We start from the raw sequence: 15,558 nt of genomic DNA, 5'->3' as shown, positions 1-15,558 counted from the left end.
AGACAAATGTCCTATACATTTCTGGAGATTGTGAATTATGTAGCTAGAAGTACGCATGGCTGCATTTTGTCTTTAAAATGAACACGACAGGATAGTATGACGCGATAGATTTTTGTGCTTGCCAGCTGACCGCCTGCCTCCGTATAGACAGCTTGTTCGCAGTTAACAGTTTGTCCTGTTAGTTTATCATGTATGTCGGCGGACTTGAGATGTAGAGAAGAGTTCACCATGATGGCGGAGTTAGAGTCCGGTAAAGAACAAAATAAACAAGTAAATAACAGGGTGAGAATGTGGTAAAATCTAAAAACGTGGAAAAAATCAGGCAAGGGCTTTTTCTTCTCTGAATTGCTTCTGAAAACTGTTAGTTGGATTTAGAGAAGTGGGTGGGGGCTAGTCAATCGGTGCTTTTGAAAACACTATTGGTTGGGTTTAGAGAAGGAAGAGGGTGGGTCAGTCGAACGATCAGTCAGTCATTCAGTCAGTTAAACATTCAGTCGACATCGGCCTCTGGTGGATTTATGTGAGAATAACAGGCACGAATGGCACTCACAGGAGAAATTTGAGAACTGAAAAAGCATACACAGCAGCCTTTGATAGATTCGCAAAAACTGCAATAAAAAAAACTGCTCCTGGGACGTGTTTGGCTCTCTAGAAGTGTATATAGTGGTACGTTTTTAGAATGAGCCTGGGTTGTATTTACCACCACAATCTAACAGGAATTCGTAACTTTTTGATTTAGTGGCTAATTCGTATGAACTCTTGCAATCTCATTTGTACAATTTAGTATGATTTGCTTATCCCTCAATGATGGTTGTGTTTAGGGCAGGGGTTGGGCCTTCTTTATAAAACTGAACATTTTTGTTCAGTCATTTAGCAAAACATAAAATAATAAAAATACTACATTTCCTTGCAAGATCAGGCTGGGATTTACAAATTTGACAGCAAGACGCTTTTAGTCATTTGAGGCCAGATTAAGTATGCTGTTTCATTTTTACATAAAACACATGTGTTACACTCATGACTGAACATTTTCATCCATGTTTTGTCTTTTCATTTAAAAAAAAAGCTGATATATTAAACAGTTTTTTGTCTTTGACCTATATATGTTTGAGGTCCTTTTAAAAATTGTTGCACTGATTGCATAATAAGATTTCTATTTGAAATAAATGCTGATCTTTGCATTCATTAAGGTATCCTAAAAAGGTATTACAGTTTCCACAAAAACATTAAGCAGCACAATTGTTCGCAACATCAAGTAGCACTTAAATAATCATCAAATGATTGCCAAATCAGCATATTAGAATGATTTCTGAAAGATTGTGCATAACACTGCCAACTCACCGCTAAGCAGATTTGTCATCACAGGAATAAATAACATTTCAAAATACATTCAGTAGAGCACAGCTATTTAAAACAGACATTAAATCGCAGATTTATTTTACAGACTCTTTAACTGCAGTCTTCGTGAGAAATAAACAATTAAGAAATCTCACACCAACCCCAAAGTTTTTAAACTAATATTTAGAGCTAATATAAAAGCCTTGCCATAATTAGGTCTTGTTTGCATCATATCTTTTCCACGGCACAGAAATGCGTCAAGGAAAATGTGCATCATCACATATCCCCTTCGACCCTTAAAATCTGTTAATGAGCAATTCTGCGAGACGCTTCATCGTCGTCTCTCCAGCCGCGTGCTCATTACGGACACAAAGAATGTGTTCGTGTGACTCAGTGCAGATTCCCAGGTGGAATAATATTGTCAGTGCACAGCCACAGTAACCGGCAGCAGCTCTCGAGATGATTGGGACTGCTGGGCCACGTCAGGGGCCAAACGCAGACTGACACTCCCATCGGCCGGATCAGCCCGGAAGTCCTTGTGGGCCGGCCGGATGGCAACAATAAACTGCCTTTTGAAAGTCTCGCTGAGCATGATGTAAAGAAGAGGATTAATGCAACTGTTGGCGTAGCCCATGCTAATGGCGACATTATAGGCAAATAGAAATGCATAGCTGGGCCGTTGCACACTCAGATGTGCCAACTGCAGGATGTAATGAGGCGCCCAACAAATGAAGAACGCCAGGCAAATGGCAACGGCCATCCGAGTGACCTTTCTAGTGCGCACACGTAGGCTGTGTTGGGGAAGTGGTGCAACCGTGGCCGCCATGTTTTGGAGGATCTTGAAAAACACCACGCAAATGATCACCAACGGCAAAGCGAACGCCAACACAAACTGGTAGAGCGTAAACCAGTAGGTGTCTGTGGCTGGATTGGGAAGAAGCAGAGCGCATCCCATTGATCCATCCCGTAAGGGCATGAGACCCGCATACATCCACACTGGGGTGATGGAGAGCAGTGAGAGGATCCACACCAGCGCTACTACTGCCACGGCTACACGGGGAGTGCGAATGTGATTAAAGCGGATGGGATGGACTGTCGCCAAGTATCGGTCCAAAGTCATGACTGTTAATATATAAGTGCTCACGATCTGGCTGTTAGAGTCCAGCGCTGTGATAACAGTGCACATGGTGGCACCAAAACACCAGGAGCCGTTGCCTACTAGCTGGTGAATGAGGAACGGCATGCCCAGGAGGAACAGAAGATCAGCAATGGACAGGCTGAAGATGAAGATGTCGGGCACAGTTTGTTGGGCTCTGAACTTTGTCTTTTTGACGATAGTGTAGATGACGATGCAGTTGCCTATAATGCCCACGAAGCAGATGACTCCATAAATGCTTGGCATGAGGACATTGTGATATTGCTCGTCATTGTCTGCAGGAAACAACAGAGAAGTTGAAGTGTTTGTCAATGTAAAGTGCTTTATTACACTGTAAAACAGTCAACTTTATCAAATGAAATGAGTGTAGTTAACTCAAAATGTACTAAACGTTAATGCGTTTTGAACTCAGTGTTGAAGTATTAAGTTAATTAAGTACCTCATTACTTTAACTTAAATGGAGTAAGTTCACAGTACTCATATAGATTAGTTTTTTAACTCAAATGGTTTGTTGCAAACGGTTTCTTCAAACAGTTTGAGTTCTTTTCATTTATCAGGTTTTACTGTGCTCAAACTGCCTCATTTACTCAAATGTAACTCAATAGGATTAGCTTTTATAAATAAATGGTTTGTTGAAATTGGTTTCCTCAAATGGTTTAAGTTAACTTAACTTTTTGAGTTTTACAGTTTAATATATATTATTAGTGTAAAAAATTGTAGTTTTTTGTGGTCAGAAATGTTAACAGTGCATAAAAGGTTAACTGTAATGATTCATGAGTACACTTATGTTGAGAAATGGCACATCTTTAACATCTCATAACAACCTCAAATTAAGAAAAACATTTTACAGGGGAAGGTTGTGTTTGCAGTGGAGGTTTGGGTTATTTAACTAGTTCTTCCAATATTAATTAAGCGCAAATTGAGTAAAATAATGACTGAGAGATCATCTTGAAGTGAATATTTAGCTATATTGACTTTGGATGCTATTCTGTTTTTGCACAGTGCAAGAAAAGGGCCAAGTAAACATAACATAGCTGCAATTTAGGCTGAAATGGCACCCTTTTTGTTATCTTGTTCCTGTATCTGTAAAAGTTAAAATGTCTTGTTTTTACTTTCTGTATCTATTTGAAAATGAAGAAAGTGTTGTCTAAAGACAAACTTCTGTTTTTATAAATAAATATTCATTTAATAACGTTTAAGAATAACGTAGGCTATTATTTCACTATCAGAGATGCGCGTATTGTAGCTCACTGAATCTGCTGTTAATATCCATGTTGACCTATCATCATGCCTAAAGCAAATAATTAAATTATTAAAGTGATGATCGTGTGTGGACACATATATCAGATTAAACTAAATGTGTGGGCGGGTGGCAGGAAGATGATTTGTATATGGCTGTGGATTCGGGTGTCATTTCAGCTGATCCGCGCATCTCTAGTTTGCAATCGTTTCAACCACCCCCCACCCCTATTATTCAGTTTGAGATCGTCTCCCATTTCCATTTCTGCGCGGTACTGCACCCAAGACCGCCAACCCCTTTCTCCCAGATTTTTTAGAGACAAATGTTGCCAGGTATGGTCTGCAAAATAACCGATATAAACTAATATAAAACTGTGGCATAGGTCAAGTGCATAAATCACACCATGGACATTACATCAAGATGCCTACTGGTTTAAAAGGGCCTAGATTAAAAGAAGATGGCCTAATGAGAACTTTTCTGTCATAAACTATAATAAAACAACTTGTCAAAAAAAAATTTAAAAATGAAACTCTGTGAACACATTTAATACAGGAAAGGAGAAAAGGGCGCTCTTTTATTATCAGCTGTCAGTCAGCACCCATTTTTTTTTCCTGGTCATTGTGTCTTTGCCATGTAAACTCAGATACTCAGATACGAGTCACTTTTAAAAGATGATGTAAGCAGATCAGCAAAAAAATCCGATACAATTACAAAATCAGAATTGACCATTAATATCTGCAGTGTAAATGCAGTCTTTATTGCAACCTTGCTTCAACACACTCACCTGTAGGTTTCAAACCAGACTAAATGACTCAAGTAGATGGATCAGGTGTGTTTAATTAGGCTTAGAACTAAACTGTGCAAAGCTGCAGCCCTCCTGGAACTGAGTTTGACACCTGTGGGCTAGGCCATCTGACCAATCAGACCTGAGAATTTGTGCATGAAGGCAGGGTTGATAATGAAGGCACCCAAATGAATTGCTCGAGACTTTGCAAAATAAGATGATGTTGTCACACCTGTAGCCAGTGGGGGTTCGGGTGGTTCGAAAGACCTACCCCTCATTTACAAAGGTTTAGAATCTGTCTCATGCATGAGCTAATTTGTCCTATTTTGACTGCTATGCTATCATAAATTGTGAAAATAACCCATCAAAAAAGGCATTAAGACTAAGGGGAATCCTCTGTTGGCTATCGTGACTTCAACTATTCAGTTCTGAACAATGCAAACAATCATTTTTCATGAGTTCAAAATCCAGCTGTGCGAGAATACATACAATCTGACTTGAGTGATGTCATCTTTCACTACTGACCAACTGTATTGTTGCAAATGAGAAAACATTTTACAAGTAACTTTTATTCAAATTTTTGGGCATTATTCTTGAAACAAAAAATGACAGATAAAAATGTGAAGCACCAAAAGCGGCCCATATGAAATTAATTTGAATACTAATTTGGCTTTTGTTATCCATGAATTTTCAAATGTACTTTCTTACAAGAAAGGCTAGAAAAATCACAAAGCTCTATATTATTATTATGTATTCAAATGGACAAATTCTGACTGAGGAAATGTGCTGTCCAGGTTGTTATTTGCCTAATAAATGACAATAGACTGCAGTTTTTAATTTTAAACATTAACACATTCCTATTTTTTCTAATAATATATGATGTAAGAAATTTGTATTATAAAATAAGTATTTAAGTATTTCAAAATAAGCATTTTTTCTTTATTCTAAATCTTTAGGAAATGTTTTTGCCACATCAAAAATGTGCTTATGATGACCATCCGTCAATTCAGTTAAAAATCAATAAATCACTAAAATGCACTATTTAGGTCTATAAATTTAGTAAAAAATTAGGTGAATAAATTCAAAAAGGTCCACTTTTTGAGAAAAAAATAACCACCCCTTTCATCAAGCTGGCTACAGGCCTGAAAGTGTATATTATGAGAAAATGAAAGTGTTATTTGACCTTGTATGCAAATGTCGGTCAAGTAGACAAACCCAAATGTTAGGTCATAATTTAAAGTAAATTTGAGTTCAAACTAATTAGCATATTTTTACAGCATGGCATACTGTATGTTTTAAAGGGGGCGTATTATGCCAAATTTTACAAGATGTAAAATAAGTCTCTGTTTCTATAGTGCGTAAGTTTCAGTCCAAATTAACACACAAATAATATTTTATAACTCTTTGAATCTGCCCCTTTTAGGCTTTGATCCAAACTGCGCTGTTGTGGTGAACGGCGCTTTAAATTCAAATGAGATTTTGCTCTCAGACCTTTTATTCAAAAATTTGAAAAATTTAAAACTGTAATGGCGGACGGCTGCTTCTCACTCAGAGCTGTTTATGCTAAGGAGGTAGAGATCATCACTAATGGGCGGGGCTTGTTTTTGACATTCTGGGAATGTCAATCAAAGTGTTTCTGTTTTTATAAAGTAAGATAATAAAAATTAGAATCAATTCACATTCAGAATTAGAAGCTTGCTATGTTTACACACAGTTGCCACACAACACCTTATAAAAGTGAATTTTGATTAATACTCCCCCTTTAAAAATGTTTTTAATTTATTTTTAAACTTAAACAAGTAAAATTAGAAACCATTTTTAAACATATATAAGAGTAGTCTCTATAGCAACTGATATTATTTTGCATAAGTCTATTAGTGTCATGTGCTAGCTCCCTAACGTCTCTTTAATTTCACATAATGAACTAATTATCTTCATAATATTTAATGTCTGGGTATTAATTTGTGCGGTAGGCTGTAGAGTAAGCCATGTCATTATCGCACAATAAAGCCAGTCAGAATGAGTCAAGGCCTTTCACTATTGGGGTCTTGAGCATTTTGTCTGCATTTATTTTGGTTAAATGACTGACTGAGCTTTATCTCTGCCTGTGAGTCATGAAACAGAAAAATACTAATGAATCTAATTAAGGACATTACATTGAAAAGAGCTATTTAACACTTCAAATGACTTGTTGTTTAGCCTTGTCACATTATACACACGTCAAAAACTCACTGGCCACTTTATTAGCTATCCAACTGCTCGTTTAAGCAAATTTCTAATAAGCCAATCACATGGCAGCAACTCAATTCATTTAGGCATGTAGAAATGGTCAAGACGATCTGCTGCAGTTCAAACTGAGCATCAGAATGGGGAAGAATTTAAGGATTTTAGTGACTTTTTTTCAAATGTGGCATGGTTGTTGGCGCCAGACGGGCTGGTCTGAGTATGGGATTTTCACGCACTACCACCTCTAGGGTTAACAGAGATGATCAGAAAAAGAGAAATCATCTCTGACTAGTTTCTTGAACATGACAATGAGTTTAAATGGCCTTCACAGCCACCAAATATAAATCCAATAGAGCACCTTTTGGATGTGGTGGAATGGGACATTTGCACCATGAATGTGACACCAATAAATCTGCAGCAACTGCCTGGTGCTATCTTGTCAATATGGACCAACATCTCTGAGGAATTTTCCAGTACCTTGTTGAATTTATGCAATGAAAGATTAAGGTAGTTCTGAAGGCAAAGGGGGGTCCAACTTTAGAAAAATAAGATGTACTAAATAAAGTGTCAGGTAAATGTATGTTTGACAGAGAAAAGCTTGTTAATTTGCCATATGATGCACATTTTGGTAGCTCAACAAGACAAAAAAAGTGTATTTACCTCTATTTAAATGTTGAGATGAATTAAACTCATTACTGGAATTTTCACTGGGAGTCATGTTGAAATCCATCACAATCTGAAACATGAAATAAAAAGTACTTATTAATACACTCTTGTCAAATGCGATATGGATATTTTTCAAAACATATTTAGGGAAAAATAAAGAAATGTCCAACCTATTATTATGTAAATTGATTATTAGCAGCCTGTTTGTTGATCTACAGAATCTGATTTTAGACAATTGTGCATGCTTAAACCTAAATGTAAGACTTATTTTGCAAGCATTAAAATGTGTAAACCGTAAACAGAAAATATACAAAGCAGTCCATTTTTGGATGTGAACTCCTAGGGGGGGTTGATGTTAGGGTTGGACCGATTCCCATTTCTGCTGTGTAATTGGCTCTTAGATCAATATAGAGTAAAAAAGTCCCAAGCTTATTATTGTTTTTGACATAATTTTATCGAACAAAAAAATTTATAAACATTAATAATTAATGTCAAAAACAATAAGCTCTTTTTTTTCTTCTATATTTGTCTAAGAGCCAATTACACAGCAGAAATTTGGAACAATATGAATCTAAAAGTGTGCTGATATTAGAGATGTATCGAATTTTCTGCCACCAATTCGTCAACCACATTTATGTTATGCCATTTTATCGACCCTCTCATTTATGTGACTTTATTTATTGCTAAGGTGCTCGTAAATCTGGAACCATTAACAACTTGAAATATATATTGTTATTGTTTAATATGGAAAATAATTATCGAGCTTTAATTTTTGCCACATCGCCCAGCCTAGTTGCTGCTTTGTTCTCTCTCTATTGACAGTGTATTTTTCACGCTTTCAAACTGGGGACTCCCATGTGGCCACAAGAGGGTGCTGTGTGTTCAAAAAAGTGGAAGAAATTAATACAGTTTTGTGTTGCTGTTGTTTTTTTGTTTGTTTGATTTTTTGTTTTTTGTTTTTACCAAACCAGAATATCTCATGGCTGAAACAATTTAAATAGAAGTCCATTTAAAATGTTTAACTTCATTCAATAATTTTCAATTTAGGTTCACTTCACGATCACTTCTTGTATCATGATGATATAAATAAAAACAGATGTTTATATAATAGATCTTAATATATTTTGTACATGTTTACAAAAATCTTATGAGATTCATAACATTTGATGTTGTTCTGTTGACCCTTTCAGTAGTAAGAATAAATAAACTGTTTTATACTGAAAAGAGTTTCCCAGAGATGGGTTGCAGCTGGAAGGGCATCCGCTGCGTAAAAACTTGCTGGATAAGTTGGCGGTTCATTCCGCTGTGGCGACCCCGGATTAATAAAAGGACTAAGCCGACAAGAAAATGAATGAATGAATGAATACTGAAAAGAGGCAGCTACACTGTTAACAAAAAAGAAAGTCTCTCAGGATAATATTTTAACCGTTTGTTATGGCTTTAGTTCATTATAAATATGTATTAAGCTAACTTTGTTTTCAACCACAATATTCGTTGTTTTCAGTCACTCAGGACAATATTTTAACCGTTTTATTGCGATAGTGCGTTATAAATGTATATGCAAGCTTACTCTTTTTTTCTACTACAATATTCGACGTTTTTGTCCTTTAAGACAATATTTTAACCGTTTGTTATGGCGTTCGTGCATTTTATAGTCTATTTAATACTATTTTTTCTGCTAAAATATTCGGTGTTTGCAGATATGAAAAAATAGAGGATAGGCTAGCTGTCATTTTAACTGACACATCATCATTTATACACTTTAAAATATTCATAAACATTAGAAGTATTTACATGTTACTTCAATGTACTCAAAAGAGCAATGCTGTCAACATATTAAATATTACAAAAAGTGTTGCTGATATGCGCGTCCGCAAAACACTTTTTGATACTTTCTGTCAACAAGCATACAATGTTATCTCGTGTGCTCGAACCCACCTTTCTCTGATAATCTCCAGTGGTTTGACTGTAAGGTTTAATTTCTCGTCTGAAACGCATGCCACTAGTTGACATCTCCTCAAACGCGCGTTACATCAACCGTGTCTGGTGCTCCAGCTTTATCGATATCTCCTATAGTGTGCTAGTGCACACTTGAATGCTTGATGATCCGATTAAAACGTGTGTCCTTTGATCCAAACGCTTTCGTTTATTCCCAATTCTCAGCACATCTGGAAACAAGCCCCGACGAGGAAGTGTATGAGTGGAGCTCTGTGCGTTGAGTCTTGAGTGTGTTTGCTGCCTGATGCTGAAGATCCTGCTGACGTGACGAACATCATCCATCTGGACACACTCGGGAGCAGCGCCCCGCTTTAACACATCACGAGAAACTGCGCTCAAAACTGCTTTCTTCTATCTGTCATGTTGCTTTACAGCAACTAATCCCATTTGAGATGTCTGTGCAATTACTGCGCAGTTCAGGCAGGCTTTTTGGAAACATTTTGGCTAATGTAAGATAAGATGTTTCTTTTTTTTTCTGAAACCCTGAGGGGAAATGATCAGCCTACGCGCTTATATTGGGGCAAATCATGTAGTCAAAAAATAACTGCAATCCTGTTAACTGAGGTTGCACAGTAGTATTTTTGAACCACACTTTAGTAAAATAGCCCACTTGAAAAATCTGTGGTGGCAATTAATAAACAAATTAGCCAATACTTTTTTCTACAACTAGGCTATTTGGAATATAGCTATACTGTGCATGATGACATAACTCTAAACAGCACTAAAATGTTCTGTGGTAGGGACTGAGTACAGTGGAGACACTTTTTGCTTTTTTTTAATCATTACACAAAAAGTAATTTCTGAAATTAAGTCATCGGTCTCGGACTCGATTCCTGGAGGGCCGCAACTCTGCACAGTTTTGCTCCAAACCTAATCAAACACAGATGATTCAACTAATCAAGGTGTTCGAGACTACTAGAGACTATTAAGCAGGCAAGGGCAGAGCGGACATTTTAGAAGTGGGAGGGACAGCTGAAAGAGATCCAAAAGTTTACTTTCTTATAATTAATAATAGCCTGTTTCTAAATGATTTCTAAAAATTGAAGGGGACCTATCACCATCCCCCCAGTTGTAAGCTGGTGTGAGTAGTTGAAACTTAAATCTGCTGCGGCCCTCCAGAAATCGAGTTCGACACCCATGATTTAAGTGAATTTTGACATATTTATTTTGATTGTCTAATATACATAATAGCCAAGTAGTTTATATTTTCCACAATTAGCTCACATAAGGTGGATTTTTTAAACTACCCTGGTACAATTAAGACACTTTATTATTGCTCTAAACCTGCCTAAATATATATTACAAACTTAATAATTTAGAAAAGTGCAGATCCCACTGCAGGTTTATTAAACAGAGATGGTCAGGCAAGCAATGGTCAACACAGGAACAAATAGATGTCTACGGGCAATGCAGAGTCGTGGGCAATAAACAGGCAGATGGTCAAAAGGCAGGCAGCAGACAACGTAAACAAACAGTTAAACAAACAAAACAAAGCAAGGGTCAAAATCGGCAAGGCAAGGAAACCGCGTCGTAATCGGAAACAAACAGTAAAACAAAGAAAACAGAGTGAGGGTCAAAACAGGCAAGGCAAAGCAAGCAACCACGTTGTAATGTTCACAATTCACAATAACAAGACTCAACAACGTGTGTGTGTGTGTGTGTGTATGTGTGTGTGTGTGTGTGTGTGTGTGTGTGTGTGTGTGTGTGTGTGTGTGTGTGTGTGTGTGTGAAAGGTGTATAAATAGTCTCTTTAATTAGTTCTGAATAGCTTTAGCTGTGTCTGTTTGCAATCATGGATGCAGGCCAGGTGTGTGAGTGGTGCATGACTGGATATGTCGTTGTTTTTGGATAGATCGCAGGTGACTGTGACATAAACAATACAGGAACAAGATATTTAATACTGAAAAAGATCTAGCAAAAAGCACAAAATGTAAACATAACAGTAAAAAGAGCATGATATGTAACCCAACAAAAATAGAAAACTGACTTTTATGTAGATTCAGTGATTGTTGACTTCCTCGCAAATATACTCATGTCATTTATCTGTTATTTTGTCTGTTATGTGTGTTGCATAATTTCCATCCATACTTCAAGCATTGAAGCATTGATTTCAAGCCTATAGGCAAATAACTGAGAAAGTACCAATCTGAGGCAGCATGATGTCATCCTGTAGACTTCTCACAAAGTATTTTACAGTATTTTAAAATACAAATTTAAAAAAGTATTTTGATAAAAAATATAAACCCATATTCATAATATAAAAATTACAAAATCCTATGTATATGTATTTAAAATATAGAAAACAGATTTTTCTCTAGATTATTCTTGAGTGTTATTACATATACACACATACACATGTGTGTGTGTAAGCATGACTTGTATCCTATTATCACAAAACAAACAGCATGTATACCAATTCGTGTGTCTCAACTGTACCCCCCTGCTCACATGTGTCTCTAGATTATGAAAAACACTTGCATGGCACAATGTCATAGCATTTGCAATGATATACATCAGGTTTACCAGGCAGGAATAGATCATAACCTATTATTTGTGAAACAGTGTGAAATTAAAATTTTACCTTGTAAAAAAACCTTTTTTCAAAACATTCAAATTTCAAACGATATAAGAGAATGCTAATATGCATGAGCAGGGCAAATATTACTGCAATTTTTTTGTGTGTGGACGCAAGATAAGATGTTTCAACTGTACCCATGTCTCAAAGGCTATAAACTAAAGTATGCTACCTTATTTATTACAATTTGCTCACTACAGTTATTACTACAGAATGGTATAACATTCTGCATACTGCAAACGGTTGACCATATTTTGACTGTTTAAAGTAATGACTGTTAAAGTCATTTAAAGAATGACCATTTTAAATAATTGCTTGCACACACAGCAATGTTGGTTTACAAAAAAATCAAACAAACACAATCCTGTTGTACTACTACACTTAAATTAGATTTTGTTGTAAAAAAAATTACAAACAAGAACAAGAAATCGTGTTAAATGAGAATCTGAAACATTTTATGGCATACTTAAAAAAAATTGTATTATTCAAAATGTTTATTTTGAGTATTTTTTAAGATAAATTGGCCTTACTGTTCATATTTTCATATTTTTTTTATAGTATATGTATTAATTCCGGTACTTTTACCATAAACCGACATATCAACCATTTTAGAGGTTGATATTTTAGAAATAATGGGATGTGTTAAAAAATATGAGTGTGTTAACTAGCGACATTAAGAGTTAATTTTGGATCTTGGTGGGGTAGTTAAAGTGTTAACAAAATGTTGCCTAGTAAATTTTGTATAAGTGCTGCAATGTTAAAAAAACATTTTATGCCCATCAGAAATGACGTCATTAAAAATGTCTTGTTAACTGATAAGCAGACAGGTACTGTATGTAGCATATTTGCTATGTTGTCATTATCGAGTGCCTAACCTATTCAGTCAGTGCTGCCAAACCCCTTCAATGACAATAGATAAAGCCTGCTTGATTTATTCAGTGATTCATTTTATTTACGGTAATGCATTCTCCTTTTTTTCCGTTTATTTATTTTGTGTGTGTGCTTGTGTGTGTGTGTCTCTGTGTCTGTGTGTGTGTGTGTGAAACTTTAGAGATTTGAGGTTATGGTTCCATCTGTTCTGTCTTTTCTAATAAAAAGTATTTTTTGCTATTTTTACAGTCTATTCATGCAGACAAATTTCCTGTTCTCATTAAGGCTTCATATTTTTTATATATAGTTAGACACTGCAGCCCATTAAGACTATATGCCCTCCCTTTCAGTCTGCTGATGAGCACTGCTAAAATCTAAGTTCATAAACAAAATAAAATGTCTGACAAAATAAATTACCGTGCACATAAGTGGTGTGGTTTTGGTTATATTTGCTTGTGAAAATAATTGAACAGAAAGAATGTTGCTAACAACTGAAAGTCTTATTTGGTTAGCTTGTTAAGCATAAACAGAAAAATATCTACAGTGCTCATGAAGCTTAAATGAGTAAACCCCATTTTAAAAATGAATAATTCTATCCATTTCTCAGTAAATATGGGCAATGTATTCTGGTGCATTTAAACGAAACAAATTTATATACAGATATATTTATTAAAATAATATTTTAGTCACCAAACATAACAGAAATTGACAGATAACACAATTAAATTCTCAAGCAAAATATTGCAAGAAAAATAACAACCTATTTTTTTTGCTTCTCTTGATTTTTCCTCTTTTTAAAATTTGTATTTAATATTTTTCATCATATAAATTTGGCTGTACTAGGTTTTGGATCGTTATCGTAAATTATTTTGTTAGATAAGCTCCAGATTAGTCAGTACTTTAATGTGTTTGGACAAATATAATATTGTATAGCTTTCTATTAAAAATATCAATGTAAAAGAGAAATTTGTGGTGGGGTGTACTTATAAATACTGAGCACTGTACATCACCTTTATTTTTCCTCAAATTCTGTTAATTTAGACATTCAAAGCCTCCCATATTGTCCTTGTCTCTTGCAGAGGTTTTATTTGTGTGTTTTGTTTTATCATGCAATATTGAATGATTGTACACCACAGTGCCCTATTGTCCTAAATAATGCTTTTTTAATTAAAAATTTTGACATATTGTCTTTCATATGCAATCACGAATGCAGCAATAATCCTGCCTGAGAGCAATATTCCTCCTCGCCAGTTTTATTTTAAGTCCTGTAAACATCTTATTATGAATATCCTCTACAACATGTGCTCATATCTCGTGTGTGTGTGCATATTAATTTTTATTTAGAGGTAGAGATTATTTTTTGCTTTTAAAAGATGTCTAATAGACATCTAAACATAGTCGTCTTGGCTAAAACAAAACTAAATTCGGGCTGTCAGTGAAAATTTAACAGACGTCTAAGAATAGGCCAAAACTAGACTAGTCATCAAATAAACAAAAATGAATGACTACACATATGTCTAATCAGTCTATTTGATGTCTGATTATGGGCTATTCTTAGATGACTTTAAGATTTTCACTGACAGTTTAGCCTTGTTTTAGCCAGGCTGTCTATGTTTAGATGTCTGTTAGACGTCTATTAAACACAAAATTGTTTACTAGGAATACACAAGGCATGTTCTACATCGGGTAAATGTTGCAACAACATGTTTACAATATATTTTTACATCAAATAAAACTGTTCAGCTTGTTTGTGAAGGCCTCCACAGTCCAAAGACATGCGCTATAGGTGAATTGACTAAACTAAATTTGCCGTAGTGTATGAGTGTATATGGATGTTATGGATGTAAAACATGTGCTGCATAAAGTCGGCAGTTCATTGCACCGTGGTGACCCCTGAAGAATAAAAAGACTAAGCCGAAGAAAAATAAATGAATGAATTTTTTTGGCATTCAAACTTGTATCTTTTACTGCTGCCCATTTTATACTGTATGTCTGTTAAGTGCCTTGAGATGCTACTTTTAAAGTAGTTATATATAAAAAATAAAGTTTATTACTATTATCATGAAGGTTTTACAGTCCTTCAACTACATTCTGAGCTTTTCAACAATAGTGTCAAGCTCCCTCGAAGATGTTTATTTCCTGTACTCTAACCAATTTCCCCTCTCACTTTGAAGCATTTCTCAATGTCACCCTTGTAATTTCCAAGCCAGTTGCATTTCTCACAACAATTTGTACAAACAACACACGTACAATGGATTACCTGCTAAATCATTCATCTCTCCAAAACATTTGACGGTCAGAATGAAAAGTACTTGTGTCTTTGTTCAAATGCTTAACCACACTGTCAATAAGCAGTGTACTCTACTGGGCTTTCCCAAACAACAGCGACTAAAAAAGGCTGAACTATTTCTGTCATACAGCCATTTCAACTGTTATATACTCAAAAAAAGAGACAAGATCAAAACGTACTCGTGATGCTATACTTGTGGGGACATTTGGTCCTCACAATGTAAGAAATAAAAAGTCATACACATCAATTACATGGCAGTAAGCGAATGCATTAGTGAATGTGAACACAAGTTCAAACGGAGCATCAGAATGTTTGCATGTTTACAGAAATTGGCCTGAAAAGGAGACAAATTCCTTGCTGATGCCAGAGGTCAGAGGAGGATGGCCAGATTGGCTCAAACTAATGGAAAGACAGT

The 15,558-nt window shown here is 35.6% G+C and overlaps 1 protein-coding gene across 1 annotated transcript; it reads right to left on the bottom strand.

Annotated features, from left to right (window-relative positions):
- Positions 1-965: 965 nt before the first annotated feature.
- On the bottom strand, positions 966-9,692 carry mchr1b (melanin-concentrating hormone receptor 1b). The gene is made up of 3 exons (XM_087244510.1): positions 9,349-9,692; positions 7,405-7,480; positions 966-2,769 (listed from the first exon to the last, which is right to left on the bottom strand). Exons 1-3 carry the CDS (start codon positions 9,421-9,423, stop codon positions 1,760-1,762), a joined length of 1,161 nt encoding a protein of 386 aa, XP_087100636.1. The 5' UTR covers positions 9,424-9,692; the 3' UTR covers positions 966-1,759.
- Between the last annotated feature and the right edge of the window lie 5,866 nt (positions 9,693-15,558).

Source organism: Danio rerio, chromosome 3 (genome assembly GCF_052040795.2).
Source record: "Danio rerio strain M-AB ecotype USA chromosome 3, GRCz13ab, whole genome shotgun sequence".
Lineage (NCBI taxonomy): Eukaryota > Metazoa > Chordata > Actinopteri > Cypriniformes > Danionidae > Danio > Danio rerio.
This window is presented reverse-complemented; position numbering and strand designations above follow the sequence as displayed.